Source organism: Hemitrygon akajei, unplaced genomic scaffold, assembly GCF_048418815.1.
Source record: "Hemitrygon akajei unplaced genomic scaffold, sHemAka1.3 Scf000045, whole genome shotgun sequence".
Taxonomy (NCBI): Eukaryota; Metazoa; Chordata; class Chondrichthyes; order Myliobatiformes; family Dasyatidae; genus Hemitrygon; species Hemitrygon akajei.
In genome coordinates this window covers 8,204,791-8,232,434 of record NW_027331931.1, presented here as the reverse complement: position 1 = coordinate 8,232,434, position 27,644 = coordinate 8,204,791, and the positions used below count along the sequence as shown (strand labels likewise).

Genomic DNA, 27,644 nt, shown 5'->3' with positions numbered 1-27,644 from the left:
AGTCGGTGTTTAAGATAAAAACACAGAGAATCGCTCTTACCTGCAACCGACATTTTGAAAATCTTCTGTGTACTGCGCGCATGCGTGATACCTGGGGACGTCCTCAGCCTGACGTATGCGCATTTCATCGGCGCTTCAGCGCCGGCGAAATTCTTAACGCATGGCCCTATGGGTAATCACGGTGCCATTAAACATTTCTGCAAGCATCGGTTCAATGTCCATACCTCATTTTTTAAAATCATGTGTATAGAAAAATCTGCAGCTGTTTTAACGCAGAAAGCGGCTCCCATAAGCAATATACTCGATATCAACGTGTATCTAATGCCAAAGTAAAATGCAGATATAAAACACAGGAGATTCTGCAGTTACTGGAAATACAGAGACGCACACATACAAAACGCTGGAGGAACTCTGCAAATCAGAGAGCAACTAAACAGCGGAGTACACAGGCTAAGCATGCTGAAGGGGCTCTGCCTAAACGTTTTCTATTTATTCCTCTCCAAAATTTCTGCCTGATCTGTTTATTTCCACCTGTGTTTTGCAGAAATTAACCACCTTTTTTCGATCAACCAGTTTCCAAATGCTTTTAATCTTTCACTTTTGACCACATCCTGCTGGTCTACACAGGTTGGTATCGAAGCAATGCTCCTCAGACAGGATGAAGAGATCACTACTCCCCAATGCCATTCGGCTTTACAATTCAACCGCCAGGAGTAAGATATGTTAAAGTGCGGGGATTAGGACTGAGCTTCAGTTACCATTCAATGTATTTAAATAGTTAAGTATTGTATGTAATTAGCTTTGCTACAATAAGTGTATGGGACATTGGAAAAAATGTTGAATTTCCCCATGTGGATGAATAAAGTATCTATCTATCTATCTTATTCGTCCTCCTGCTCTGAACCCCATCTCTCTCTGGAACCCCTGTCTCAGGCTGGCAAATCTTCGGTTTCTGACACTGCACCATCGAAGATTCACTCGCTAGTCTGCTGTCAGACTTTAGAGGTGCATTGTATTGCGAGACCGCAGGTTCGTTTGCTGTGAGTGTCGCTTTAAGTGCCTGAGTGAGGCGGGGCTGTGACGTCAGACACAAGCTGCGGCAGCCTGAGGGAGCGGGAGCGGGAGCGGGAGAGGGAGCGGGAGACAAGCTGTTGGAACTTCAGCGTGTGACTGCTGTAAGCTGCAACTCTTCCATGCCCAAAAGGTTGGGTTGATCTGATCATCGGCACGCAGTGCACAACGGATGTGTGACTGTCACTTCGTATCATCCATATGTGTGGATTTGCTGGAGTATCCTGTGATATCACTTTTGTTGGCCCTTACCTGGAATCGGGGTGTTCTGTGGTAACCACTTGAAGACGATATTCCTGTGACTGTCACCTGGTGATATTTCTAAGTGGATTTCGGAACTAATCGACGGATAAGATCTTCGGCGACTGTTATTTCGTTTACCCAGCGTGGAATGTGTGTGGAATTCTTCGTAATTGCCTTCTCTCTACTTGTTCGTGTGGATTTACAAATCTCTCCTCTCACTCACTTATTCCGTGGATTACTGAACTTTTCCACTTTACCATCTGAAGACTTTAAGCATTGTTTCCCAAGCTTGATAGTTTGGGAGCTATATATACGCATAATACTGTTAACTTCTGTTTATTTCCTTTAATCTTTTATATTTGGAGTAGATACTGTTACGTACCCCGTGACGGGTCAAAGAACCAGCAGAAATAGAAAACACCCTGGAGTCTGGTATTGCTATAAACTAATGCTATTTATTAGTAACTACGCGATACAGCAATATTAATGCAGATATATCAAACAGGTTAGCAATGATTATGTGTGTGTGTGTGTGTGTGTGTGTGTGTGTGTGTGTGTGTGTGTGTGCGTGCGTGCGTGCCTGCGTGTGTGAGTGTGTGTGTGTGTGTGTGTGTGTGTGTGTGTGTGTGTGTGTGTGTGTGCGTGCGTGTGTGTGTGTGTGTGTCTGTGTGGAAATAGGAAAGCCAAGCTTCTTCACGCCTCGGGGTGAATGGATGCCGTCTTACGGTGATGAGTGAAGTTCAGTTCAGTTCGTGGGATTGAGTCGAGTAGTGATGGAGAGAGAGAGAGGGAGAGTTTTGAGTCTTCAGGTAAGCTGACGCCGTCGATAGTCCCGTCGTCCTCTGAAATCCTTTGGAAGTAACCGACTGTGACCACTACAAACGGGACCGTTCTTCTGTGGTGGAGTTATTAACCCAGGCGAGGGATGGGCACACGAATAACTCCCCACCGGTCACAGCCTTTTCACACTGCGAGAGCCACTGATCGATGCTCCTGATCGATCTTCCAAAACCCATCTTTTTCTGTGGACACAACAAAGCTCATTCAGTGTCCAAAACCATGTGTCTGGAGGTCTATCAGCGGACCTCCTACTTATCTCACCGTGGTGAGCCCCAGCTGTCTATCAAACAGTTCCTCCCTTCTCTCTCTGTAAGAACACAGAAGCTGACAGTGTCCTTGTAAAAGTGTAAACAAGCTTGCAGAGAAACCATATCTCTCTCTCTCTCTCTCTCTCTCTCTCTCTCTCTCTCTCTCTCTCTCTCTCTCTCTCTCTCTCTCTCTCTCTGTCACTCACTCTCTCTCTCTCTCTCTCTCTCTCTCTCTCTCTCTCTCGCTCTCTCTCTCTCTCTCTCTCTCTCTCTCTCTCTCTCTCTCTCTCTCTCTCTCCCTCTCTCCAACAAGGTGTTCGGTGTTGAACAACAACTCCCTCTCTCTCTTCAAAAACACACTTCAAATGGGTAATTCAGGACCCCGTTACAATACGAATGAAGATAGTGGTTTTAACATCGAAACCAGACTCCGTTAGTGATCTATTGCTGCTGGTCCGTAACAATTGCAACAACCCAGCTGTCTGAGGCACAGTCCTTTATAATTGGTGAAAATGACCCAAAACGTTGAAAAGAGCAGGGAAGAAGGAGTTTAACCAAATTCGTCCAGAGCCCTGAAGAACGTCACAACCACAGAGAGCTCATCGTCTTATTCAGCCTGGAGAAAATCATGCAGGAAATTCATGCAGGTGTATAAGATGATGAGAGGCATTGGTCGTGTGGATAGTCAGAGGCTTTTTCCCAGGGCTGAAACGGCTAACACGAGGGGGAATAGGTTTAAGCTGCTTGGAAGTAGGCACAGAGGAGATGTCAGAGCTAAGATTTTATAAGCAAAGAGTGGTGTGTGTGTGGAATGCACCGCCAGCGACGGTGGTAGAGGCGGATACAATAGGGTCTTTTAAGAGACTCTTAGATAGGTACATGGAGCTTAGGAAAATAGGTGGGTATGCGGTAGGGTAATTCTAAGCAGTTTCTAGAGTAAGTTACATGGTCGGTACAACATTGTGGGCCAAAGCATCGGTAATATGTTGTAGATTTCTGTGATTCTATGAAATTCAAGAGAAATCTCCTATCCGACGGAGTGCTGACTAGTTGCAACCTGTCATCTCAGGGAGGGGGAGAGGGGAACGGCAGGGGTAGATTTTCATATACTGATATGGAACAGAAACATGGGCAGGAACCAGCTGGGCCGAGCGGCCTCTCAAGCGAGACACGGGATTTGATACAAACTGATTTATCTTTCACAGATCCACAATATTAAACACCAGTCCAGTTTAAGGCTAACATCAGCAGAACAGACTCCTCCAATGCTCAGTGACCAGGGTTCAGTCCTGGGTGTGATGAGCAGCCGCAAGAACTGCAGAATCTGACAGTAACAGTCCCTCATGAACCTGCAGCTGCCTTCAGTCACCGTGATGGTTAAACATTTAACACGGAGCTGATTTGAACTTCCTCCCTGATGTGAAGTTGCTGGTGTTGCAGCAGCTGGGATGATTGAGTAAAACTCTTTGCTCACTCCGGACAGAAATGTGGCCTCTATTTATTGTGAACTCACCGGAGCATCACAAGGTGGGTTAACTGAATGAGTCTCTTCACACACACGGAGCAGGTGAACGGCCGCTTCCCAGTGCGAAGCTGTTGGTGTATCTGCGATGGCCGACTGAATCCCTTCCAAAATGAGAGCCAGTGAATAAAGTCCCACTGCTAGAACGTCAGGGCGATGTATCCAATCAGGTCACGGACATGGACACGTGCTCGGGCTCTCCCTGTAGCGAGTGGGGCGCTGTCTTCTCCAACATCTCCGCCTCCACATGAAAGGATCGGCGGCATTCAAGCGCTGGTGAACTGACAGATACAGCGGAACTAACGTGCTGTTGTGTTTGTGATTCCCATACACAAATCCTTTGACTTTCCTACACTGCTAAACGTTTACAAAGCAAGTCAGTGGGTGAAGGACAACAATTCAACTGAAATAATTTCAGTCTCCATGGTGCCTTCTGATTAAAACACTGTAACATCTCAAAACAATTTAGAGGAACAAGATTTCATCTTCTAACTGGCCGCAGTTCCGGCATCAGGCACAATATCAAACTCTCTGCTTCCCTCTCTGTATCAAAATGGATCACTCCTCCCCTTCATCAGTCTGTGACTTGGCTCAGTTTGTCTGTCTCCTTCGCATTCTGAGCATGCGCCACACACCTACTGAGATCACATTTTATTTACACGGCTGTGACTAGAGACTTTCTGATTATTATGTCCCTCCCGGCATTTGACGGTGGTAAACTCAGAGTCAACAATGGTATTGAAGCTCAGGAGTAGGTGATTAGGCTTTTTCGTTGGAGATCGATAAACTGCCGGTAGTGTGTGGCTGGATGAGAGGGCCGTTTTCAGACTGGAAGGAGGTAGCGTTTGGAGTACCCCAGAGATCAGTCCCTGACCACAGTTGTTCACAGTTTAATGTCCTGGCGGAGGCAGCGAGATGTGAGATGTCCCAGTCTGCTGGTGACGCAGAAAGAGTGGAGTTGGGGGAGGGGAGGCTATTCACATGCAATTTCGTAGCTTTGCAATCAGTACATAGTGCACTGTGGGGCTGCAGCGGCGGGTTCCAATCTGCTAATTAGATTTGCTGACGGCACTACATTGATCCCCCGGATCCCAAACAATAACGAGGCAGCGTATAGAGAAGAAGTCATCACCCGACACTGTTGTGTCAAGAAAACAACCTCTCCCTCATTGTGACAAAAACAAAGGAGCTGGTTGTGGATTACAGGAGGAATGGAGACAGGGACCAAATTCAACATTTCCAACTCTGTTATTGACACAAATGCACATTTTAATATTGATCATGACACAATGTATTTTATATATCGTTATTAACATAAAACATATGTATAGATTGTTACTGACAGAGAATCGTACAATTTGTGTTCCGTGTGTTATCTGAATGTACTTGCCTGTGATGCTGCCACAAGTCAGTGTTTCTCTGTACCTGTACCTTCCCGTACTTGTGCACTTGGCAATAAATTCAACAGGACCTGAGAAATATCAGTGAGATTTGATTAGTGATGATCATCTTGGCAGCTCGGTAGGTCGAATGTATGCGACAGTACACTGTTAAATGCAAAACCCTGAACAGTGTCGATGATCAGAGGGATCTTAGACTCCAAGTTCATCGCTCCCTGAGAGAGACTGCACAGATTGATCGGGTGGTTAAGAAGGCAAATGGCATGGTTGTCTTTATTAGTTGAAGCATTGAGTTCAAAAGTCGGGAAGTTGTGTTGCGGCTGTTACGAGCCTGCGGTCGTACTGTGACTGTTTCTTTAAGAGCGCCGGCGTGAGGAGGCGGGGCTATGACGTCAGTCACAGACTGACAGCGCTGACGGTGGACTGAACCTTAAGAGAGAGAGAGAGCGATCTGCAGACAGCCAGTCAGCCAGTCTAAAGAGAGAGAGAGTCTGGAAACGCTGATCGCTTCAGTTAGTCGCAGCTGAGGCTTGGAACTCTCCTATGCCCACAAGAGTGGGTTGATCATCGGGACACGGAACCACAACGAATGAGTGTGGCTGCCACTTCGTCTAATCCATAGGAGTGGATTTTGGAATATCTTGTGTTAACCCTTGCCTGGGTATGTTGTGCAGTAACCCCTGGAAGACGGTATTCCTGTGACAGGTCAATTTCGCTGTTAACTCGTATGTGGACGGATTCAACGGATAAGAACTTCGTCGACATTATTTTGATGTAACGGCCTTTTCTCTACGTTTCACCCTGGATTACAAATATCTCTCTCCCATCATTTATTCCGTGGATTACTGAACTTTCCTACTTTACTATCTCAAGATTCTGAGCTTTGTTCCCTCAGGCTCGATAGTCTGGGAGCAATATTTACACATATATACACTTAACACTGCTAACTTTCCTTTATTTCGTTAAGTTACTATGTTATAAGTAGAGACCAATAAAGAGAGTGGTATTAACATCAAAACCAGACTCCAGTGTGAACTCTGTTGCTGCTGGTTCGTTTCTAAAACGTTACGGTTCGTAACACAGCTTTATAAAACTAGTTAGACCACATCTGGAGTGTTTCATACAGTTCTGGTCGCCCCATTCTCGGAAGGATGTCGGGGCTTTGGAGAGGGCGGGGAAGAGGTTTACCAGGAGGCAAGAGCTATAACGAGAGGTTGGACGAACACAAAGTACACTGCTGATGCTGTGGTCAAATCAACACGTACACACACGCTGGAGGAAGTCAGGACTGACGAAGGGTCTCGGCCCGAAACGTTGACTGCTCGTTTCGACGGATGCTGCCCGTCCTGGTTGGACAAACTTCTGTTGTTTTCTCCAGAGCGGCGCAGGCTGGGGTGAGACTGGATGGACGTTTATAAGATTACGAGAGGAGTAGACCGAGTGGACAGACGCTATATTTTTCCTGGGGGTTGAAATGTCTAATACATTTAAGGTGAGAGGAGATCTGAGCGACAAGATTGCTTCTTTCCACAGAGTGGTGGGTAACTGGACATCTGTCTGGGGGTCACATGATGCAGTTTACCCCCCCCCCCTATTAAACCGCAGGATGGCAACATTGCGCATCCGTTTCTGAGGCCCCGCCCTCTTGGTGACGTACCACACATTTCGCGCATGCTCACTGTCTCCGGGTATGTGGTGTTTTCCCTAACGCTCAGTGCTGAAGTCTGCGGGATCGAGAAAGGCTTCGCGTCTCCTATCTCGGGGAGCTGGGGATCCGGATTACTGCCTCCAGGCTGAAGATATCACTTTTCTATTTGTGAGTATTGATACCGATCCCGAGCGGGGAGATCCGATGTTGGCCGTGAGCCCCGAACTGAGGGCCAGTTACTCATTTATTTTCCAGTTAAATGGGCTCGGCAAAAATGTGCCGACTTCACTTAATCTGCATTGAACGATTCAAACCAGGAGTCCAGGCTGTCTATTTCCGCAGGGTTGAAATGGGAGACCCACGAACAGGTCACGTAAGGCTGTGTGCCGGAGATCTCCCCCGCCCTCCGCTTTGTGACGCAAGATCACGTGGCGTGTTGATAACAAGGTTGACATGAATAATATCAGGAACGATCGGCTTTATGTATGAGGAGCATTTGATGGCTCCGGACCTGTGCTCGATGGAGTTCAGAGGGACGGTGGGGGGATGTGGGGCGGATGTATGGTTAGGTAAGCCTACCGAATGCTGAAAAGCCTGGATACAGTGGACATGGAGAGGTGTTTCTATTAAACGGAGAGTCTGTGATCTAACAGCACTGTTTCAGAATACAAATGCTTCCTGTTAAAATTCAGTTGAGAAAAATCTTTTGGCCAAAAGGTGTCTGAAGTGTGGAATTTGTTGCCGCAGGGTTTGGTTGAGGCTGCCGTTTGGATATATTTATGACGGAGATTAATATATTCAAGATTGCTAAGTAGCTACAGGGTTACAGGAGGAAGGCAGGAATATGGTGTCGGAATAAAAATCAACCATGGTTGAATGGTGGAGCAGATCAGATGGATTGAATCATCTGATTCTGTTGCTTATGTCTTACCATGACTGAATGATGGCTCCTTCTTATCCCATATCGTTTTGTGACGTGTGTGGGACAATAAACGATTGTTCATTGAGATCATTACTGTATATTTGCCTTCAATATTTAAATTTCAGTGAGTTTTGTTCTTAATAACATTAAGCAGAAATGTTTGGTTCTCTTTTTTGTTGTTAATTTGCGTCATTATCTTTCAATTTAAAGTTAGACCTGCAGTGAGAGATTTATTGGAAGAAAAACCCCAACTGGAAGCAAACCACGAGTGAAGACGAGGGAACAGCAACAAGTGAACCAGCCCGAGGACTGAGAGCATCAACTGGAGAGAACCCAACTGGCTTGGAGATTCCAGTGATTCAGTCAGGAGAAAGTTCAGTGAGTCTCATTTACTGTTATTTAGACATTACGTACCTGTACAAAGGAAGGTAGGAAATAGCTGGGGTGAGACTGAACATGCCCAGAAGAACCAGTTATGCCTCTGTCAGACCCAGTTGCAATCACTCCAGGTCTGGTAATGTGCATCCAGCAGCCCAGCCCTTTGAAACCACTCCCATTATGTGGAAGTCGAATCCGGATAAAGTCACTGAGAGACTGTATAAGTAAAAACTCTTTATTCCAAGCATCGGGCTTACTCAGTTAGTCGCTCAAAAAGGAACAGTTGATGACTGTTCCCGCCCAATCCACTAACTGACTAACAATTCCCCTTCACCACAGATATATCCGTCCAGATACTCCCCACACAAGAAAGGCTGGAGCCAAAGTTATTTACTATATGACAAGCTGGAGCCCCTAAAGACAGATTACAAAACAGTCATAATGGCTTACACACACAGAACAGACCGAAGCTATCCTATCTCTAGATGTGAATGCGCAAGGAGATAAGCATCTTGAAACCCTAGCTAGCTACCCGCAAGAAGAAATATGGCTCAGCATGGCTTAGAACATCTGTTGATTATCAGCAGTTTCTTTCAGAAAAACAGGCTGCTATTTTTTAACAAAGTGTTAACCCTTTTACACATTTTATCATTCCCTCCTTTTGATCATTACATAATCAACAAAGCAGTAATTTTTTGCAGGGAAAGCAAACAAGTACTACATTGACTTAACAGTGGGGAAAAAAACAGCGTACAACAGTATTTATAACAATGATATGGACAATTATTAGGCCATAATGCAATATACTGCTCCATGTATTACTGAACTGACCTACAAAGACCACCATTTTAACCCTTCAGTGAACCAGTGTAAATCCTGCCTTACTTTCTAGATGCTGTCAATCTCCTAGGCAGTGTGCTCGGAGAGGGATGTAATGTTAGTAGACTCTTCAGGGATATAGGTGCAGCATTCTGTGTCAATAATACCACAGGTTCCCCCTTTCTCAGCTAGGATAAAATCTAAAGCCATACAATTCTGCATGACTGTTTGCCAGATTGCAATCATTTCAGTAGATATTTCTGTTACTTGGGCCTGTGTTTCTGTCAGGGCCCCTGCAGTATTGTGCCCAGCTCCTCAAGTGCTGTATCCAAATTGATTATCTCTTGTGAATTCCTGGCTACTCCATAGGAGAGAAAAGCGATTATCCAAAAGCACTCAATCTGTTATTCCTCTCCGCTGCTGGGCACCTTGCAAGTAAGACCAGGATGCATGTTTCCCAGTGTAGGAAGTTCCATTTGATGGGAACTTGAGATACCATCCCTCAAAACACTGACAGTCACAGTCATCTCTGACTGGACCACAGTTACTCACCTCACTTCCCCGAGTGTCATTTGAGAAAGCCCAGGCTGAGAGTTCCTCACGCTGGTTGAGCGGGATTACTGAGATTGGAATCATAGTTTTATCATGCTGTGCAATTGCAGCACAAACCCAGCAGGCTCCTAGTTCTGCCTGTTTGGCATAGGTGTGACAGAGAGACAGAAAGGTGTTAACATGGGGGCCCACGGATGTTGTTTGAGCAATAAGACAAAACACAAAGACCACTATCAACGAATACATTTTCCTTAAGTCCAAGAGAGCCCTTCTACTCAGTTCCTTCTGTAACACATTTTCAGTCTGTTCATTGTATCCATCGAGATTGCCCCTTCGGTTTCACAGCTGTGAGAGTGGTCAGTAACACCTGATATGTTCCTCTCCACTGAGGTCAGAGTTTTCCTCAATCCCAGTTCTGGATTAGGACAAAATTCCCATGTTTTGTGGTGGGATAGTCACTCCTCTCTGCGGGGTAGTTCTCTTCCTTGTAAGCCTGTCGTACCTGTGAATGTAATGCTTGGAAAATTTTGGTTAGTTGGCATACATATTTCCCAATCTCTTCCCTTCGGGTATGCATATCCAATTTTGCTGGTAGACTTTCTGGGAGCAATGGTACACAAGGTCTTAGTCCCCAGGGTGTCTTCATGGGCCATCCAGAAATGATTTCAGCTGGTGACAACCCTGTTTTCCCCTGTGGGGTAACCCTCATGTGGAATCGGGCCAATGGTCGGACCTTCAACCAAGTGAGTCCAGTCTCCGCTGTTAGTCTGGCCAGTTTACTCTTCAGAATGCCATTGACTCTTTCCACTCTGCCAGCGGCCCGTGGGTGGTGTACACAGTGGAATTGTTGCTTGATAGCTAGTTTGTTACGTACCCCTTTGTTTACTTTCACCACAAAGTGTGGGCCATTGTGAGAGCTCAGCTTCTTTGGCAGGCCATACATGGGAAATATTTCCCATAATAATAACTTCACAACAGACATAGCAGTATTATTTGTAGTTGCAATAGCTTCAATCCATCTACTAAACACATCGATAATAACTAAGCAGTATCTATAGCAATGTACTCTAGGCAATTCAATAAAATCAACTTGTAGACACAAAAAGGGTCCACCTGGCAAGGAGTCTTACCCAATGTGCAGGGTACAGGTTACCAACTACTCCCTCCTTTCCCAGGTGTGTTAAATCATGTATATGATCGACCAATATTGGTAAAAACTGTGTAGGAACACAAACCTGTCCCGCTGGGTAATCCAAAAAGCTAGGTTGGGTTCTTTCTGGCACCCCATCTGGGACCACAATTTGCGCTCCTCCTCAGAGACGTCCCCCTGAAAAGTACGTACCTCCCACATGTCCGGCAAACCCGTTCTGCATAAGTCACGGAGGGTTGCTTGACGGGAACCCGAGGGGACTACAACTACTGAGGATTGTGACACACTTTTCGCTGTCTCATCCACTAAAGCATTGCATTTAGTGACTCAGTCGACATGTGGGTGTGGGCTGCTCATTTAATAATAGCCAAAACTCGAGGAGGCTGTAGAGCGCTGTGTAGGTTGTTTACAAAGGTGGCATTACTAATGGGGTGGCCAGAAGAAGTCAGGAATCCCCATGTTCCCAGAGAGCCCCGTAGTCATGTACAATTCCAAATGCATAACGGGAGTCTGTGTAAATGTTCCCACTTTAGTCTGTTGCTGGGATACAGGCACGAGTCAGAGCAAACAGCTCAGCCTTCTGGGCGGAGACAGCTGCTTCAAAAGAGGCCTGTTCAATTACTTCACTGTCCGTCACTATCGCATAGTCAGAATGTCGTTTTCCTGATGGATCCACAAAAGAGCTTCCATCCTCAAGAAACGTTACCTCGGGCTAGAGTGGGTATTGCGGAATGGATGGGAGAGTCTGTCCTCCTTTCATGGTGATCTGGATGGGGGGCAGTTGGTGCAGTCAACTTCATTGCCTGAAATTGAGCAGAGATTGTGTGCAATGTCTTGGGTTCAATCAATATTAAAAGAGCGTCTTACCAGATGTCCTGTCTTCACCTCACAGTCCTTCCAGTATCGGAGTTGGCCCGCGGCCAAGTCTTGCCAGTCTCCCTCGATGCTGGAGGCTTGTTTCCTCAGGGTGTAGGCAATGAACTCTAGGCTCTTTGACTTGAACCCAGGGCAAACCCTAACGATGGTATGGGGAGCCACCAGTCCTGTCTGTCACCAAAGGAAATCCGGAACTTCGGCCAGTAATGCACTGCCCTCTTTTCCTTAATCCTGTCCAATCACCATGACTGGGAACCTCTCTCGCTCGAGGGGTGCATAATATTGGCTTTCCTCAATGAGCACCCCGGAGGGTCATAGCACAGAGTCACATGAGGGTCGGCCGCTGGCGGAAGGGGTTCAAAAGTGGTGGAGTCCAGATTAAATGCCCACCACTGGGGATTCGGAAACTGGGGAAGCTGTCGGTTGTTCACTAGTCCCAGGGTGATGCCCTTATCTGTGTCTCCATCCCTCCTGTCCTCCACAATCAGCTCCTTTGTTTTTGTGATAATGAGGGAGAGTTTGTTTTCTTGATACCAGTCAGATATTGTTCAGACCTCAGACAGGGTCAGCAATCAAATGGTTGAGCATGGTGCGATGAATGTGCTGAGCTGTGTATATCACAATGCAAGAAGCACCGTAGGAAAGCCAGATGACCTCAGGACAGGGAATTATGATATTGTAGCCATTATTGGGGCTTGGTTGCACCCAACAGTCTGAGGGATTTAGAGGAACAAATTTGCAGAGCGGTCACGGACCATGCCAAGAAACAATGATTGAGATTGTAAGCGATTTTAACTTTCCATATATTGACTGGGACTCCCACACTGTAAAAGGACTAGATGGGGTAGAGTTTGTCAAATGTGCCCTTAATTGGTACATAAAATTCCCAATGTAGCAGTGTGCAATAAGCTGTTAGGCAATGTTCAGGGCTGGTGACAGACATTAGTGATCATAATGCCATGAAATTCAAAATAAAGATGAAAAAAGAGAGGTCTGGACCATGGGTTGAGATTCTATATTGGAGAGAGGTCAATTTTGATGGTATCAGAAAGGATCTGACAAGTGTGGATTGGGACTGGCTGTTTTCTGCAAAGGAGTACTTAGTAAGAGGGAGGCCTTCAGAAGTGAAATTTTGAGGGTGTAGAGTTTGTATGTGCCTAACAACGTAAAAGTTGAAACGTAACTGGTGCAAGGAATCTTGGCTTTCTGGAGATATTGAAGCCCCGGATATTTTGTTCCTTTAAATGCCTCAGACTTTTGGGTGCTACCAAGACTCATTAATCATCATCCATGCCCTGAGCTCATCTGAACATTTTCTTTCATCGTCTTCTGTTGGTTTCTAGCTTCCCAATAGCTTTTGCTCTTTTGTTTGCCCTCTCTTTGGCTTTTATGTTGGCTTTAGCTTCTCAATTCAACCATGGTTGTGTCCTACTGCCTTTCCAATGCTTTCACTTCTTTGGGATGTGTCGATCACTCAGCTCCCGAATTGCTCCCAGAAACTCCAGCCATTGCTGCTCCGTTGTCACTCCAACCTTTTCCCTTCCAAACAAGTTTGGCCAGCTTCTCTGTCATAGAATAATGGAGACGTTCAATACGGAAACAGGCCATTTGGCCAATCTAGTCAATGCCAAAAAAACATTTAAGCTGTCTATTGCAACTACCTGCACCGAGACCATCGCCCTCCATTCCCCTACCATCCAGGCTTCCATCAAAACCTCTTTGAAATGGTGAAAATGAGCTCATATTCACCACTTGTGCTGACATGTCATTCCACACTCTCACGACCATTTCAGTAAAGAGCTTTTCCAAATGTTCTTGTTAAATTTTCACCTTCCCCACTTACCCATGACCTCTGGTTGTCATCCCACCCAATCTCAGTGGAAAAAGCTGCTTGTATTTACCCTATCTATACCCTCATAATCTTGTATACTTCTAACAATTTCCCAAAGCAATGTATAACTTCCTTGTTTATGTTTAGAGCCTTTTTTACGTGTATAAGATGATGAGGGGCATTGATCGTGTGGATAGCCAGAGGTTTATTCCCAGGGCTGAAATGGCTAACACGAGGGGGCATAGTTTTATGGTGCTTGGAAATAGATACCGAGGGGATGTCAGGGGTAAGATTTTTACCCAGAGAGTGGTGGGTGCATGGAATGCACTGCAGGCTATTTGTGTGAGAGTATTTCAGTTACTGTGGGGCCAGGAGCCCGTGCTGCTCAGTGGGAAGAGGGACCAATACCAATGGCGAGAGTCAAACTGAGCCAGGTCACAGATTGGAGATGGCAGAGATGCCCCATTCTTATAGAGACAGGAAGAGCATCAGAGAGTTTGATGGTCATTCCAGATACCAGCACTGTGCCCAGTTAGATGATTTCTCTCTCCAACTTGGGATGAACTTCAAGGTAAGAGTGTGTTGCCAGATCACACCTTGACAACTCAAGTGATCTCATATGAAAAGTTGCCCTACACACATTGATGGATTTTGTAAATCTTTTTACAGGCTAAAAACAAGGAATTTATCTACGGGAATCTCGAGCACAACACGCCAATTTTGCTGTCTCTGTCCAGATATTTAATAAGTGGAGCAAGGGATTCACGATCATCCTTCCTGCTCAGACTGTGGGGAGGGATTCACTTGGTCATCTGACCCACTGGCACAGCGGTCATTTCACACAGGGGAGAGGCCGTTCATCTGCTGTGACTGTGAGAATGGATTCAGTGGGTCTTCTCAACTGAATGTACATCAGCAAGTTCACACTGGACAAGGCCATTCACCTGTTCTGTGGGTGAGAAGGGATTCAGTTGTCTTCCCACCTGTGGACACACCAGTCAGTTCATACTGGGCAGAGGCTGGTCATCTGCTGAAGTTGTGGGGCAGGATTCACTTGGTCTTCTGACCTAATGGCTCACCAGCAAGTTCACACTGGGGAGAGGCCATTCACCTGTTCGGAATGTGGGAAGGGATTCACCTACTCATCCCAACTGAAGATACATCAGCGAGTTCACACTGGGGAGAGGCCATTCACCTGCTCAGACTGTGGGAAGGGATTCACACAATTAGCTGGCCTACAAGCACACCAGTCAGTTCACACTGGGGAGAGGCCGTTCACTTGCTCAGACTGTGGGAAGGGATTCACTTCGTCATCTCAACTGAAGGTACATCAGCGAGTTCACACTGGGGAGAGGCCGTTCAACTGCTCAGACTGTGGGAATGGATTCAGTGGGTCTTCTCAACTGAATGTACATCAGCAAGTTCACACTGGACAAGGCCATTCACCTGTTCTGTGGGTGAGAAGGGATTCAGTTGTCTTCCCACCTGTGGACACACCAGTCAGTTCATACTGGGCAGAGGCTGGTCATCTGCTGAAGTTGTGGGGCAGGATTCACTTGGTCTTCTGACCTAATGGCTCACCAGCAAGTTCACACTGGGGAGAGGCCATTCACCTGTTCGGAATGTGGGAAGGGATTCACCTACTCATCCCAACTGAAGATACATCAGCGAGTTCACACTGGGGAGAGGCCATTCACCTGCTCAGACTGTGGGAAGGGATTCACACAATTAGCTGGCCTACAAGCACACCAGTCAGTTCACACTGGGGAGAGGCCGTTCACTTGCTCAGACTGTGGGAAGGGATTCACTTCGTCATCTCAACTGAAGGTACATCAGCGAGTTCACACTGGGGAGAGGCCGTTCAACTGCTCAGACTGTGGGAAGGGATTCACACAGTTAGCTAACCTACAAGCACACCAGTCAGTTCACACTGGGGAGAGGCCGTTCACTTGCTCAGACTGTGGGAAGGGATTCACTTCATCATCTAAACTGAAGGTACATCAGCGAGTTCACACTGGGGAGAGGCCGTACAACTGCTCAGACTGTGGGAAGGGATTCACACAGTTAGCTAACCTATGAGAACACCAGTCATTTCACACTGGAGAGTGTCCATTCACCTGCTCAGAATGTGGGAAGCGGTTCATTCGGTCATCTCAACTGAAGGTACACCGGTCAGTTCACTCTGGGGAGAGGCCATTCACCTGCTCAGACTGTGGGAAGGGATTCACTTTGTCATCTCAACTGAAGGTACATCAGCGAGTTCACACCGGAGAGAGGCCATTCACCTGCTCAGACTGTGGGAAGGGATTCACACAGTTCTCTGGCCTGCAAGCACACCAGTCAGTTCACACTGGGGAGAGGCCGTTCAACTGCTCAGTCTGTGGGAAGGGATTCACACAGTTATCTAGCCTGCAAGCACACCAGTCAGTTCACTCTGGCAAGAGGCCGTTCACCTGCTCAGACTGTGGGAAGGGATTCACTCTGTCATCTTGCCTACTGACACACCAGTCAGTTCACACTGGAGAGTGGCCATTCACCTGCTCAGAGTGTGAGAAGGGATTCACTCGGTCATCTCAACTGAAGGTACATCAGCGAGTTCACACTGGGGAGAGGCCATTCACCTGCTCGGACTGTGGGAAGGGATTCACTTCGTCATCTCAACTGAAGGTACATCAGCGAGTTCACACTGGGGAGAGGCCGTTCATCTGCTCAGACTGTGGGAAGGGATTCACACAGTTAGCTACCCTACAAGCACACCATTTAGTTCACACTGGGGAGAGGCCGTTTAACTGCTCAGACTGTGGGAAGGGATTCACTCGGTCATCTCAACTGAAGGTACATCAGCGAGTTCACACTGGGCAGCGGCCGTTCACCTGCTCATACTGTGGGAAGGGATTCACACAGTTAGCTGGCCTACAAGCACACCAGTCAGTTCACACTGGGGAGAGGCCGTTCACCTGCACATTCTGTGGGAAGGGATTCACTCAATCATCTCAATTGAAGGTACATGAGCGAATTCACACAGGGGAGAGGCCATTCACTTGCTCAGACTGTGGGAAGGGATTCACTCGGTCATCTCGCCTACTGACGCACCAGTCAGTTCACACTGGGGAGAGGCCGTTCACCTCCTGTTAATGTGGGAATGTATTCACTCAGTCATCTAACCTTATGTAACTCTCACTCCGGCTAGCAGCTTAATATAGGGGTGATAGCCCCCTGGCTCGGCCAAATGTGGGTGGATGCTGTGCCGTGTCCCCTGTTACAAATCAATACCCCAAAATAACAAACAGTACACAATATGTGATTCATAATTCTTACTTTGACTATAGGGTTAGTAAAGTAAAATAAAACAGGGCCCACTCTCCCCATTTGTGGCTTCTCATCTCTCCCCAGAAAAAGCCCATGAAATTCTCTCATCCAGACTCACAAGAAAGAACATTTCTGTCATTGGATAGCCCAGCACTCCAAAACCCTGTTATCTCTAGTTGTAACTTCGACATTGCTGCTACAGAGAAACCACTACCTCAGCAGTGAAACGTTACAGAGAGGCCATTACATTAGCAGTGAAACCTTACAGTGTGTTACACTTACGACACACTACCGGGTTCACACTGGGGAGAAAGTTTCAATAAGCTGCATGCTGGATATTTGTCAATCACCGTTGCTGAATGCAATTTCGAGAGTGATTGTCGGTGCTGAACTCTGCAATTATTGCTGCTGCTCACCAGGCATGGGAGGAGTTTCTTCTGCTGCATATTCGCCTTTAATGAGACTAGATCTGTGACAAATGAATCAGCTCTATTTTAATCACTGTCTCCCGTACTTAGTGAATTTATAACACTCCTAGTATACAGTAGAGAGTCAACTCAGGCCGGCTGAACCCTGCCAGTGATTCTGTTACACAACAGATCTTTCAAATCCTCCCCTGTTGTTCACCTTTCACTCTCCCTGGGATGAGGTCCAAACAGTCACCACTCTGTGGGCGAAGAGGTTTCCCTTGAATTTTCTGCAGACTGAAGAAGTGGAGCTGACTGCACATCTGTCTGAGATGTTTTTTGCCCCTCAAATCTCTGGGCTGAGGAAGAATGACATTGGGAGTTAACCTCCTTAATCACGACTCATGTCCACATTATGGGTCACTTTCCCCACTTCTAAAGTGTTGTTAGCGAACACCATTGTCCTCTAAAGCCTGAAAGCAGAGTGGGAAACCATCAATTGGATTTTCAACGAAGCTGGTTCAGAAACCAGAGGCGAGTCTGCACAGAGCAGAGTTTGGGGCTCTAAACGATGGTCGAGGTAAGAACATATGATGAGGAGAAGGGATTCAGCAGTGGGGCATGGCAACGAATGACATTTGGAAGCAGATTAACAGAGAAAGTAATTAGGTTATCTGACTGATGACACAAACACTACCTGTGGTGAGGTGCTCCACTGGTTGAGGAACACGTGTGTTGGGAATGGTTTTATCTATTGGGGGAGTTGTTCCTGCTTGATTATCCTGTAATATAACCAGATGGATTGACCTATCTGAAATAATGTATTGATGATCATATAATTTGTAAGATTTTGACTCTAAAACTGGATCCGGCTTGAATTTATGGTGCCTTCATGAGGTGATGGAGGGCATTCGTGAGTTTGTGTTTTAAAGCAAGATTTTGGTGAATAATATTTGCCACTTGATTGTACCTTTGTAAGTAATCAGATTGAGTTAAACTGCTGCAGGATCCTGGAAAGTGTTGGATTTTGTCTGGTTTCACTTGGCCTTTTCTGCACTTACTGCCTTGTTTGTTTATATTTCAAGTATTCTGAATTTTTTTCCTTTTGTTAACTACTTTGTCCTGTATTTGGACGCTAATTGGCAGAGGAAATAATTTGGTTATCTGACTGACGAACAATGCCTGTGGTGGAGGCACATGTGTGTTCTGAGAATGGTTATACCTATTGAGGGAGTTATTCCTGCTTGTTTATCCTGTAATATTATATCCAAATGGTTATTTGAGATGATCCTATCTGAAATAATGTATTGATTATCATATAAATTGTGAGATTATGTCCTTAACTGAATCAGGCTTGAATTTATGGTGCCTTAATGAAGTTACCGTGGTCATTCATCCGCTTGTATTTTAAAGCAAGATTTTGGTGAATGATATTTGCCACTTGATTGTACCTGCGTAAGTAATCAGATTGAGTTAAACTGCTGCAGGAACCTGGAATGTGTTGGACTGTGTCTGGTTTCTCTTGGCCTTTTCTGCACTTACTGCCTTGTTTGTTTGTATTTCATGAAGTTTCGATTTGTTTTACTTTTGTTACCCACCTCATCCTGTATTTCCGCAAGGAACCCCTTTTTTTTGGGAAGAGGTCTCCAACTCTCAGTTAGATGCTCGATGCGTCCTTGTCACCATCTTATCTGCTCAGATCATTGGGATGTCTCCCATGGAGGGTCATACTCATTTCACTGGTTAATGTTTTCTTCCAGAGTGATGATTTATTTTTCTGAACCAGCTTCTCATTTAAGTTTTCTGGTCTGTATTTCTTATCATAATTGCATATACACACATGGAGTCAGTTCAGTTCCTCCGCCATATCCTTATCTCCATTTACAATTTCTCCAGCATTATTTTCTTTCGGTCCTATATCTACTGTCACCTGTCTTTTACTCTTTATATACTTGAAAAAGCTTTTAGTATCCTTTTTGATATCATTTGCTATCTTTCTTTCATAGTTGTTCTTTTCTCTATTAATGACCTTCATACTTTCCTTTCATAAGTTTTTTAAAAAACTTCCCAATCCTCTGTCTTCACACTAAGTTTTGCTTCGTTGTATGCCCTCTGCTTTGCTTTTACTTTGGCTTTGACTTCTCTTGTCAGCCACGGTTACATCCTTTATCCATTCGAAAACTTCTTTTTCTTTGGAATATATCTGTCTTGCACTTTCCTCACTTCTCGCATAAACTCCAGCCACTGCTGCTCTGCTAGTGTCCCTTTCCAGTCAACCTTGGCCAGTTCCTCTCTAATGCCACTGTAATTTCCTTTACTCCACTGAAATACCGACGCATCTGATTTCGGCTTCTCTTTCTCAAATTTCACAGTGAACTCAATCATGTTGTCATCACTAAGGGTTCCTTCACTTCCATCTCTCTAATTACCTCTGGTTCATTACACAATACCCAATCCAGTACAGACGATCCCCTTGTGGGCTCAACAACAAGCTGTTCTAAAAAGCCGTCCCGTAGACATTCTAGAAATTCGCTCTCTTGAGATCCATTGCCGACCTGATTTTCCCAATCCACTCTTCCAGTAGCGATCTGATTTTCCCAATGATTTTCCTTGATTTTGACCCCTTGTCAAAATTTCTGCTACTGTGAATAGATCAGCGAGTCAAAGACGACCTGATTTCCAAAAGGCATAAAGTTAGAGATGACACATTTCTTTAATATTTAAGGAAGATTACATTTTTATTTCAATCTATTACAGTTTGAAAATAACAAAAAAAGGAAAAGGGCCAGAAGCAAATGTTTGGGTGCCCTACATGTTCAGTAGCACCCCTTTGGCAAGTATCAGAGCTTGTAGACACTTTTTGTAGCCAGCCAAGAGTCTTTCAATTCTTGTTTGGGCAAATTTCTGGGTTCAGACATTAGTAGCAATGTACTTACTGTGGAAATTACAAATCACAATATTATTAGAATCACAGAGCCAAGCAGCAATGAAACAGGCCCATCAGCCCTTCTAGTCCATGCCGACCTGTTTTTGTTGTTACTGCCCATTTCCAGCTACCTGCACCAGAGCCTCCATACACCTCCCATCCACGTCCTCACCCAAATTCCTCTTTAGTGTCTAAATCAAACCCACATCCTCCAAATCCACAAGCAGCTCATTCCACACTCTCACCAACCTCCGAGTGAAGAATTCCCCTTCAGATTCCCCTCAGATACTTAGTAACAACCCCTTTGGCAAGAAACACAGCTTGTAAATGCTTTCTGTAGCCAGCCAAGAGTCTTACAATTGTTGTTTGGGTAAATGTCTGGGTTCAGTCATAAACAGCAAAGTACTGATGTGGAAGTTACAAATCACTATATTACTAGAGTCAAAGAGAGCAGCAGCAATATAACAGGCCCTTCGGCCCTTCCAGTCAATGCCGACCTGTTTTTTTTGTTACTGCCTAGTTTCAGCTACCTGCACCAGAGCCTCCATACACCTCCCATCCACGTCCTCACCCAAATTCCTCTTTAGTGTCTAAATCAAACCCACATCCTCCACTTCCACTGGCAGCTCATTCCACACTCTCACCAACCTCCGAGTGAAGAATTCCCCTTCAGATTCCCCAAAAATAATTCACTTTCACCCTGAACTTATGTCCAGTGTTAGGGTGAGAGGGAGGATGGGGCAGAGAGGGAAGACAGTAAGGGGAGGGGTGGTCGAGTGCGGAGAGGGAAACAGAGCAGAGAGATTATACATAATATTTTTGAGAAAAACTAATTGTTTGAACTTGCTGCAAACCTACTCTCCATACCCTGTACATTCTTAATCAAATTATTGATCAAGATGACAAGTAGCAATGGTTGATGTTCAAAGTAAATTTTATTATCAGAGTACATAAATTTTATATAGTCACATACCACATAAGATCCTGAGATAGTTTTTCCTACAGGAACACTTAGCAAATCTTTAGAATAATAACAGGATCAATGAAAGATCAAGTAGAGCACAGAATTCAACCAACTGAGCAAATGCAAATATAATTAAATATCAATGAATAATGAGAGCAATGGGGTGTAACCCTGGGGAACCTCACTAGGCCGGGGCCTCGAGTCCAATAAACAGCCTCCCACCATCACACTCGGCTTCCTACCATCAAGACAACTGTGCATCTAGTGAGCCAGCTCTCCCTGGATCCCGTGTGATCTGACTTTCCACAGCAACTTACCATGCTGAACCTTATCAAAGGCCTCACTGATGCCCAACTAGGCCACGATCCTGGGACAGAGGAGTCACAGATCAGAGGGCATGGATTAAAGCAGAGGATGAAGAGGTTTAGAGGGATCTGAGGAAGAGATTTCTCACTCAGAGGGTAGCTGAAATCTGGAACACACTGCCCGAGGTGGTGGTGGAGGCAGGTCCCTTCACAACATTTACGAAGAGGATGAGCATTGAAACTGCCGAGATACAGTCGGCTATGAACCAAGTGCTGATAAATGGGACCAGTGGAGACAGTGAGTGGATGGTCAGAACAGGTATGGCCAGCCAAAGGCCTGTTTCCGTGCCGTGTGATCCACCACTCCAGACATGCTAAATTAACGATGGTGGCACCGCAAGACATTGATTTCAAAACTCCACACCCTTCTCCAACCTGAAGTAAACCCCTTTGTCACCACTGGGAATATCTGTTTCTGTCAAGGTAACATACAAATTGATCACTTTTGCTAAACAACTGGCAATTGATGGTTTCTGTGTCTTCTTCCATTAATGTTGCTGCCTTACAGCAAAACTAACCCTCTCACTGTGTCAGAATCCGTGATTAAATCAGACCCCAAACACTGTGCTTTCACCCCTGCACGTTATAACTGGAACCATCTCACTGAGGGTCTGATGGAGACATGGGATCACATCTCCCCTGCTTCTGACATTTCAAATACCCTCAGAATGGTTTTCTGATTCAGTCTGAAGGTTATGGTACATTCAGCTCGTCGTCAGACCTGACAAACTATGTCTTCCCGCAGCTGGTTCCACCTGTTGGTGTGTCCTCTTTCCTCCACCTCCAGGGAAGCTGCATCTCCACACAAACTCCTCACTGGAGACGACTGTCTGTACCCGTGACACAGGAAATCACATCACTGTCACTCTCCTGATACCGTGTCTGGCCTGCTCACCCCCGGGTCTGCTCCCTCAACAAGCTTCTTCCTCAGTCACCATCTGTGAGATTATAAAAAAATACAATTACTGTAGAACCATCTGTCAGGCAGCTCCTGTACCCCTCCACCTCTGACCATGCTTCGCTGGTTAAAACTCTCTCTCCCTTTGTAAACACCGGATGTCCCACTAGATCCGAACCATCTGTGCAACCCCGTGTCCTCCTCGGATGCAAAGGTCACTGACCTCCCCCCCACATCCCTTCCCAATCTGCAGTCGCAGCCCATGGGCTCCCAGACTCTGGGGCTTTGTAACAAACACAATGTTAACAGCAAGATGACACAGTAATTAATATGAACAGAGAATTGCTGTTTCCTGGAAGGACTCGCCAACTGGCTCATCCAATTGCCCAGATTCTCCCTAGTTAACAACTTATTTTGTCCCGGGACCTCTCTTCCCCGGGTTACGGAACGTCCGATCACCACTCTGCTCCCACATCCCTCATCCGCTCACTCACCCCACACCTATACATCCACCTATCAGCTCTATCCACACAATCAGACAGATCCCCTTCGTTCCAAGCATCCTTCCGGCTCGGAGAACCACAACCTACCGATCCCACAGGGTTCGGGCGCAAAGCTAAAACCGGGTTTGCAGAACTGGAGAGCCCGGAGCTTCCAGCCGTCTGGCCGAGCTCGATCCCAGGCCTTTCCCTCTGCATTCGGCCCCGATTTACACAACCCCGGGATCAGCCCTTTACTCACCCCTGCCCGAATAGGAGAAACGCCGCGCCTGCGTTTAGCAGGAGGTACTCCGAAGCAAGACCGGTGGACAGAGGTCTGCACAGCCCCACCAGTGGACGGAGGCCAGAGGGACAACGGAGAGGGAAATCACAAACACGACGAAGTCCGCAGATGCTGGAAATTCAGAGCAACACAAACAAAATGCTGGCGGAACTCAGCAGGCCGGGCAGCATCTATCGTAAAGAGTCAACAGTCGACGTTTCCAGTTGAACCCTCCTTCAGGAAATATCTGAATAAAATCGGGGCGGGCGAGGAAATGTCTCGCTGGAAGGTGATAGGTGAAGCCAGGTAGGTGGGAAAGCTCCAGAGCAGAAGAAAATAGAGTCTAATAGGAGAGGAGAGTGGAGAATAGGAGAAAGGGATGGAGCAGCGGACCCAGAGAGAAGTGATAACCAGGTGAGAGGACGTGAAAAGTCAGAGAGGGAGGGACGGGTGTGAGGGAAATTTGTTCACCGGAAGGAGAAATCTATATTCATGCCATCAGGTTCGAAGGCGGGGGCGGGGGGGGGGGGGGGGGGTACCTAGACGGAACATAAGGTTCTGATCTTGGACACTGACGGTGGCCTCATCTTGGCACAAGATGGGCTGACACGTCGGAACGGGAATGGGAATCGGAATTGAAATGTTTGGACACCGGGAAGTCCCGTTTGGAGTGGATAGTTCAAAGGTTAATTTATTATCAAAGCAGGTATCCATAAAGAACGCTGAGTTTTTTTTTCTTCTCCAGAGTACCACGAAACAAAGAAAGAGCATGAAAGTCGATCAGAGAGAAAAAAAATGAAACTCCCACCCCAACCCCCCGCATAAAAAAGAACGGCATCCCGATCATCAACCCCCAAAACCCACCCCTCCGCACAAAAGGAAGAAAAATATCCACACCCGGTAAAAAAAAACACCCCTAGTCCGCACAACTGCGGAGGAGCCGGTGTCACCAGTGCGGAGGCGGCCGCATCGGGAGCAGCGGACACAACGGGCGACCCCGGAAGTTTCACAGGTGAAGTGTCACCTCACCTGGAAGGATGTTTGGACAACGGAGAGAGTTCGGCCGTCCGGCCCTTTCACTGTGACACCCCGCACTCCACATCAAATCCGTCCAAACGAATCTGGGCGAACTTTAATGACCAATAAATATAATTCCTCTCAGCGATCAGCTGTCTGAGTGATTCCCTGACTCTGAGAGGAAGGGGTATCTATGGTCCACACTGTCAGGGTGTTGAGTTCACCAGGAGACATAGACTGCTGGGACGAGAGGTTTTCTGTTGACTAATACACTGTGTGTGGTCCCCGCTGGCAATTCTGGTGTTGTGACCCGAATCGAGACAAACACCACGCTGCCCACTCCACCAACAACACGGCACAGCCGGACACATAACAGGGGACCTTACATCCCACAACACTGGATTCAGTGATGAAACCCGTGATTAATGTTGTTGTCCCACCGAAATCATAAGAAACTTCCATTTACGTGTTTTTTTTTTTGTGTTACTAAGGTTTATTTTATCCCATTTGATGAATGGAGGAGGATACAGTCCAGTGTGGACACTAAAATACGTAATAATTCTCTTTGTAGTCTCAATAATCCTCCGTACAAAATACAATGTTAACTTACCATGGATGTAAAAATAGCCCATGGCTACGGGAAAGAGTGCCTCAATAATATACTTACTTAAACCAATGACAGCTTCCACAGTGACTAGTGATAGTTGCACAAAGTAAACTGCTGAGCTGCTGCTAATTAGTGGAATTTATTCACAATTAGTAAAAGTGAAGGCAGCGTCTTCATCAGCACCACGGAGAGTGATACAGGAAAAGGCACTGTGATGATCTTTGCAGAGTGGAGCACATTGAACTTCCAGGTGACACAGGAGAATTCAGCTTCGCTGAAAAATATGGTGGCACTGTATAAGACTACTCCTGATCTCCAGCAGGGATAATTCCTTCTGTCAGAAATAAAATCAACTGTCTCTTCCTCCCAATCATCCAGCTCATCAGTGTCAACAGCTCCACGGGGCTCTAAACGTTGGAGGAGTTGGAGGAGCAAGAGGAAGGTTTCAGTGATCCCGAAGGCTTCGTGGATGATGCTATCTCCGACGAGGAATTGCGGGGTGATGTTTTAAACGATCAACCTCTAGAAGCTGATGGAATAGATTCTGTTATTGTTGTGGATAATGTACCACAAGTTGGACCAGATCGGCTAGAGAAACGTCGAAATGTTATCCAGAAGATCTTTTCAAAGTTTGGGGATATTACAAATGAATTTTACTCAGAAACAGATGATACAGTTCACCAGCTTTTGCTGTGGATGCGGTAAAAATAATTGCAAATTGATGCAAATTAGACAAACAGCATACCTTTCGTGTCAATTTCTTCACAGACTTTGATAAGCACATGGATATTAGTGATGATTGGGGAATTCCAGAGAAACAGCCTTTCAAAGATTTTGGGAATCTTCGATACTGGATAGAGGATCCAGACTGCAGAGATCAATGCAGTATTATCTATGAATCCGGAGAGAGAACAGCTATCTTGTGGAATGATATAAAATAACCAGTCATCATTGAAGAGCGTGCACGCTGGGCAGAAAAGCAACATTTCATTTACGTGTTTTTAAATAGGAGTGCTCCCCCACAAGTGACGTCACACAGGCTCACTCACGCGCTTGGCGTCACACATGGGCTCCCCACACCGGGATCTGTCCTCACGTGCGTGGTGTCTTACGTCACCCACGCGCTGGTGAGCTCCAGCATTATCGGTTTAACGGCTGAACTACTATTCGCGTGACCAGCCCTTCCCCCACCGCCGACTGCCCACGCTGCAGGAGCTGCCCTATTGCCATTGGTGCGCAGGAATGTTAGTCACTGGTTACACCCAATAGAGGAGGCGGACCAGCGGAGAGGGCGTTATCCCGGCTGAGTTCGTCTCCCGCTGTGGAGCCGAACTCTCGTCAGAGCGGAAAAAAATCCCAAATAAATTAACTGTTTTTTCATTTATTTCCATTTCCCTCCGAGGGAAGCTGGGGCGTTTGTGAAGCGTCTCCTGAGGCCGGAGGCTGATGTATCGCTGAGAGGTAGGAGGAGACCGCTCGGCCCGTCGGTTTGATGCCGGTTCCCCGGGGAGGGAGAGGCAAGATTTTATTGAAAGGATGAAGATGGTGTGAGAGGGGGCGGACAGGATGCTTGTCCCGGTGGGGACAGGAGGGGCTCATCTGTGGAAATGTATGAGCCCACGGGGTTGTCAAGCAGAGGGATTCACCACATTGGGGGCAAACACCGGCAGACTGTTGCCCTGCAAGCGGGGCCAATGGTCCGGGCAAAGTGACAATTATTTGTGTTTTATTGAGATTGTACCTGGAATATGGTGTAAAATCCCGATCCCCACACTAACACGGGTTATACAGACCAAAGAACAAACTGCCGGAGGAACTCAGTTGGTCAGGCAGCATCTGTGGAAACATTTCGGGCCGAGACCCTTCCTCTGGACAGAGAGTGGACAGGAAATAGTAAGAGAAAAGAGGTGAGGGTTGGAGATGGGGCAAGAGCTGGGGAATGAGAAGTGGATCCAGGTGAGGGGGAGGTGGGAAGGTGGAAATATCGACAGGGGTGGGAGGTGAGTAGTTAGGGCAACACGGGGCTGCAGAAGATGGAAATTAATTCCATAGAGGATTGACAAAGATGTTAGAGAGTATTTGTTATAGAGAGTGCAATGAAGATTCACCAGACTGATCCCTGGAGTGGTGAGATCATCATATGAAGAAAGATCAAATGTGATAACTCTTTCATTTGGAGAATCGAGGACTGAGAGGTGAACACATTGAAATGCACAACATCATTACCGGTTGAACCAGGGATTTCAGTCTCTGAAAAAGGGGGTGGACTGTCCGGGACTGAGATGAGGGGAAATGTCTCCACTCCGAGGGTGGTGAATGTTTGTCAATCCACACCACAGAGGTCAATGAAGACTCAGTGATCGTCCTCACGTAAAACAGAATCCGGCAGATGTGTGGAGACCGAAGTGATCGAGGAAATGAGGATCATGCAGAAACATGTGGATGAGATGGGAGAGCATCCGCCATCTTGCTGATGGTTAGAGGGGCTGAATGGCCACCTCCTGCTGTTTCAGTGTTCCTGTCCGGTAATCCCGGAGGAATGTGAAGAGGAATGAGTGTTTATAATCATAGACTGATTTAAATGAAACCTGCACATTTCCTGTGTGGGTCTGAAATGTGTGTCGGGATGGGATGGGAATCGAAACTCTAACGCTGTGACCTGGGGATGGAGGGAAAAGAATTGAGGAAGATATGGAGGGAAAAACTAAATACGTATCTGTTGTAAATAGGGAAATAATTAAATAATGTGAGAAATGCGGCGGTGGGTACGGCAGTATATGAAGGGCGAGGAACAGTCACCGGATTACGTGGGACCCTTCAGCGTCATGTGATCCCGTTTACCTCAGATCGGCAGCAACAACTGCGGGTTTGATTCCGAGGCCCCGCCCA

The 27,644-nt window shown here is 46.4% G+C and overlaps 1 protein-coding gene and 1 long non-coding RNA gene across 2 annotated transcripts in view; both read left to right on the top strand.

Moving 5' to 3' along the window:
- LOC140720655 (uncharacterized) overlaps positions 1 to 18,853 on the top strand; it is a 107,653-nt gene extending 88,800 nt beyond the window's left edge. The window contains exons 5-7 of the mRNA XM_073035502.1: positions 14,769 to 14,854; positions 15,105 to 15,495; positions 16,084 to 18,853. Of these exons, the coding sequence (XP_072891603.1) occupies positions 14,769 to 14,854; positions 15,105 to 15,495; positions 16,084 to 16,635 (1,029 nt within the window). The 3' untranslated portion in view covers positions 16,636 to 18,853. The remainder of the gene's footprint in view (positions 1 to 14,768; positions 14,855 to 15,104; positions 15,496 to 16,083) is intronic.
- LOC140720658 (uncharacterized) lies at positions 7,019 to 14,558 on the top strand. Its single transcript, XR_012097240.1, has 3 exons — positions 7,019 to 7,140; positions 8,105 to 8,272; positions 14,170 to 14,558. It is a non-coding gene; the product is annotated as an uncharacterized lncRNA (long non-coding RNA).
- Positions 18,854 to 27,644: the final 8,791 nt, after the last annotated feature.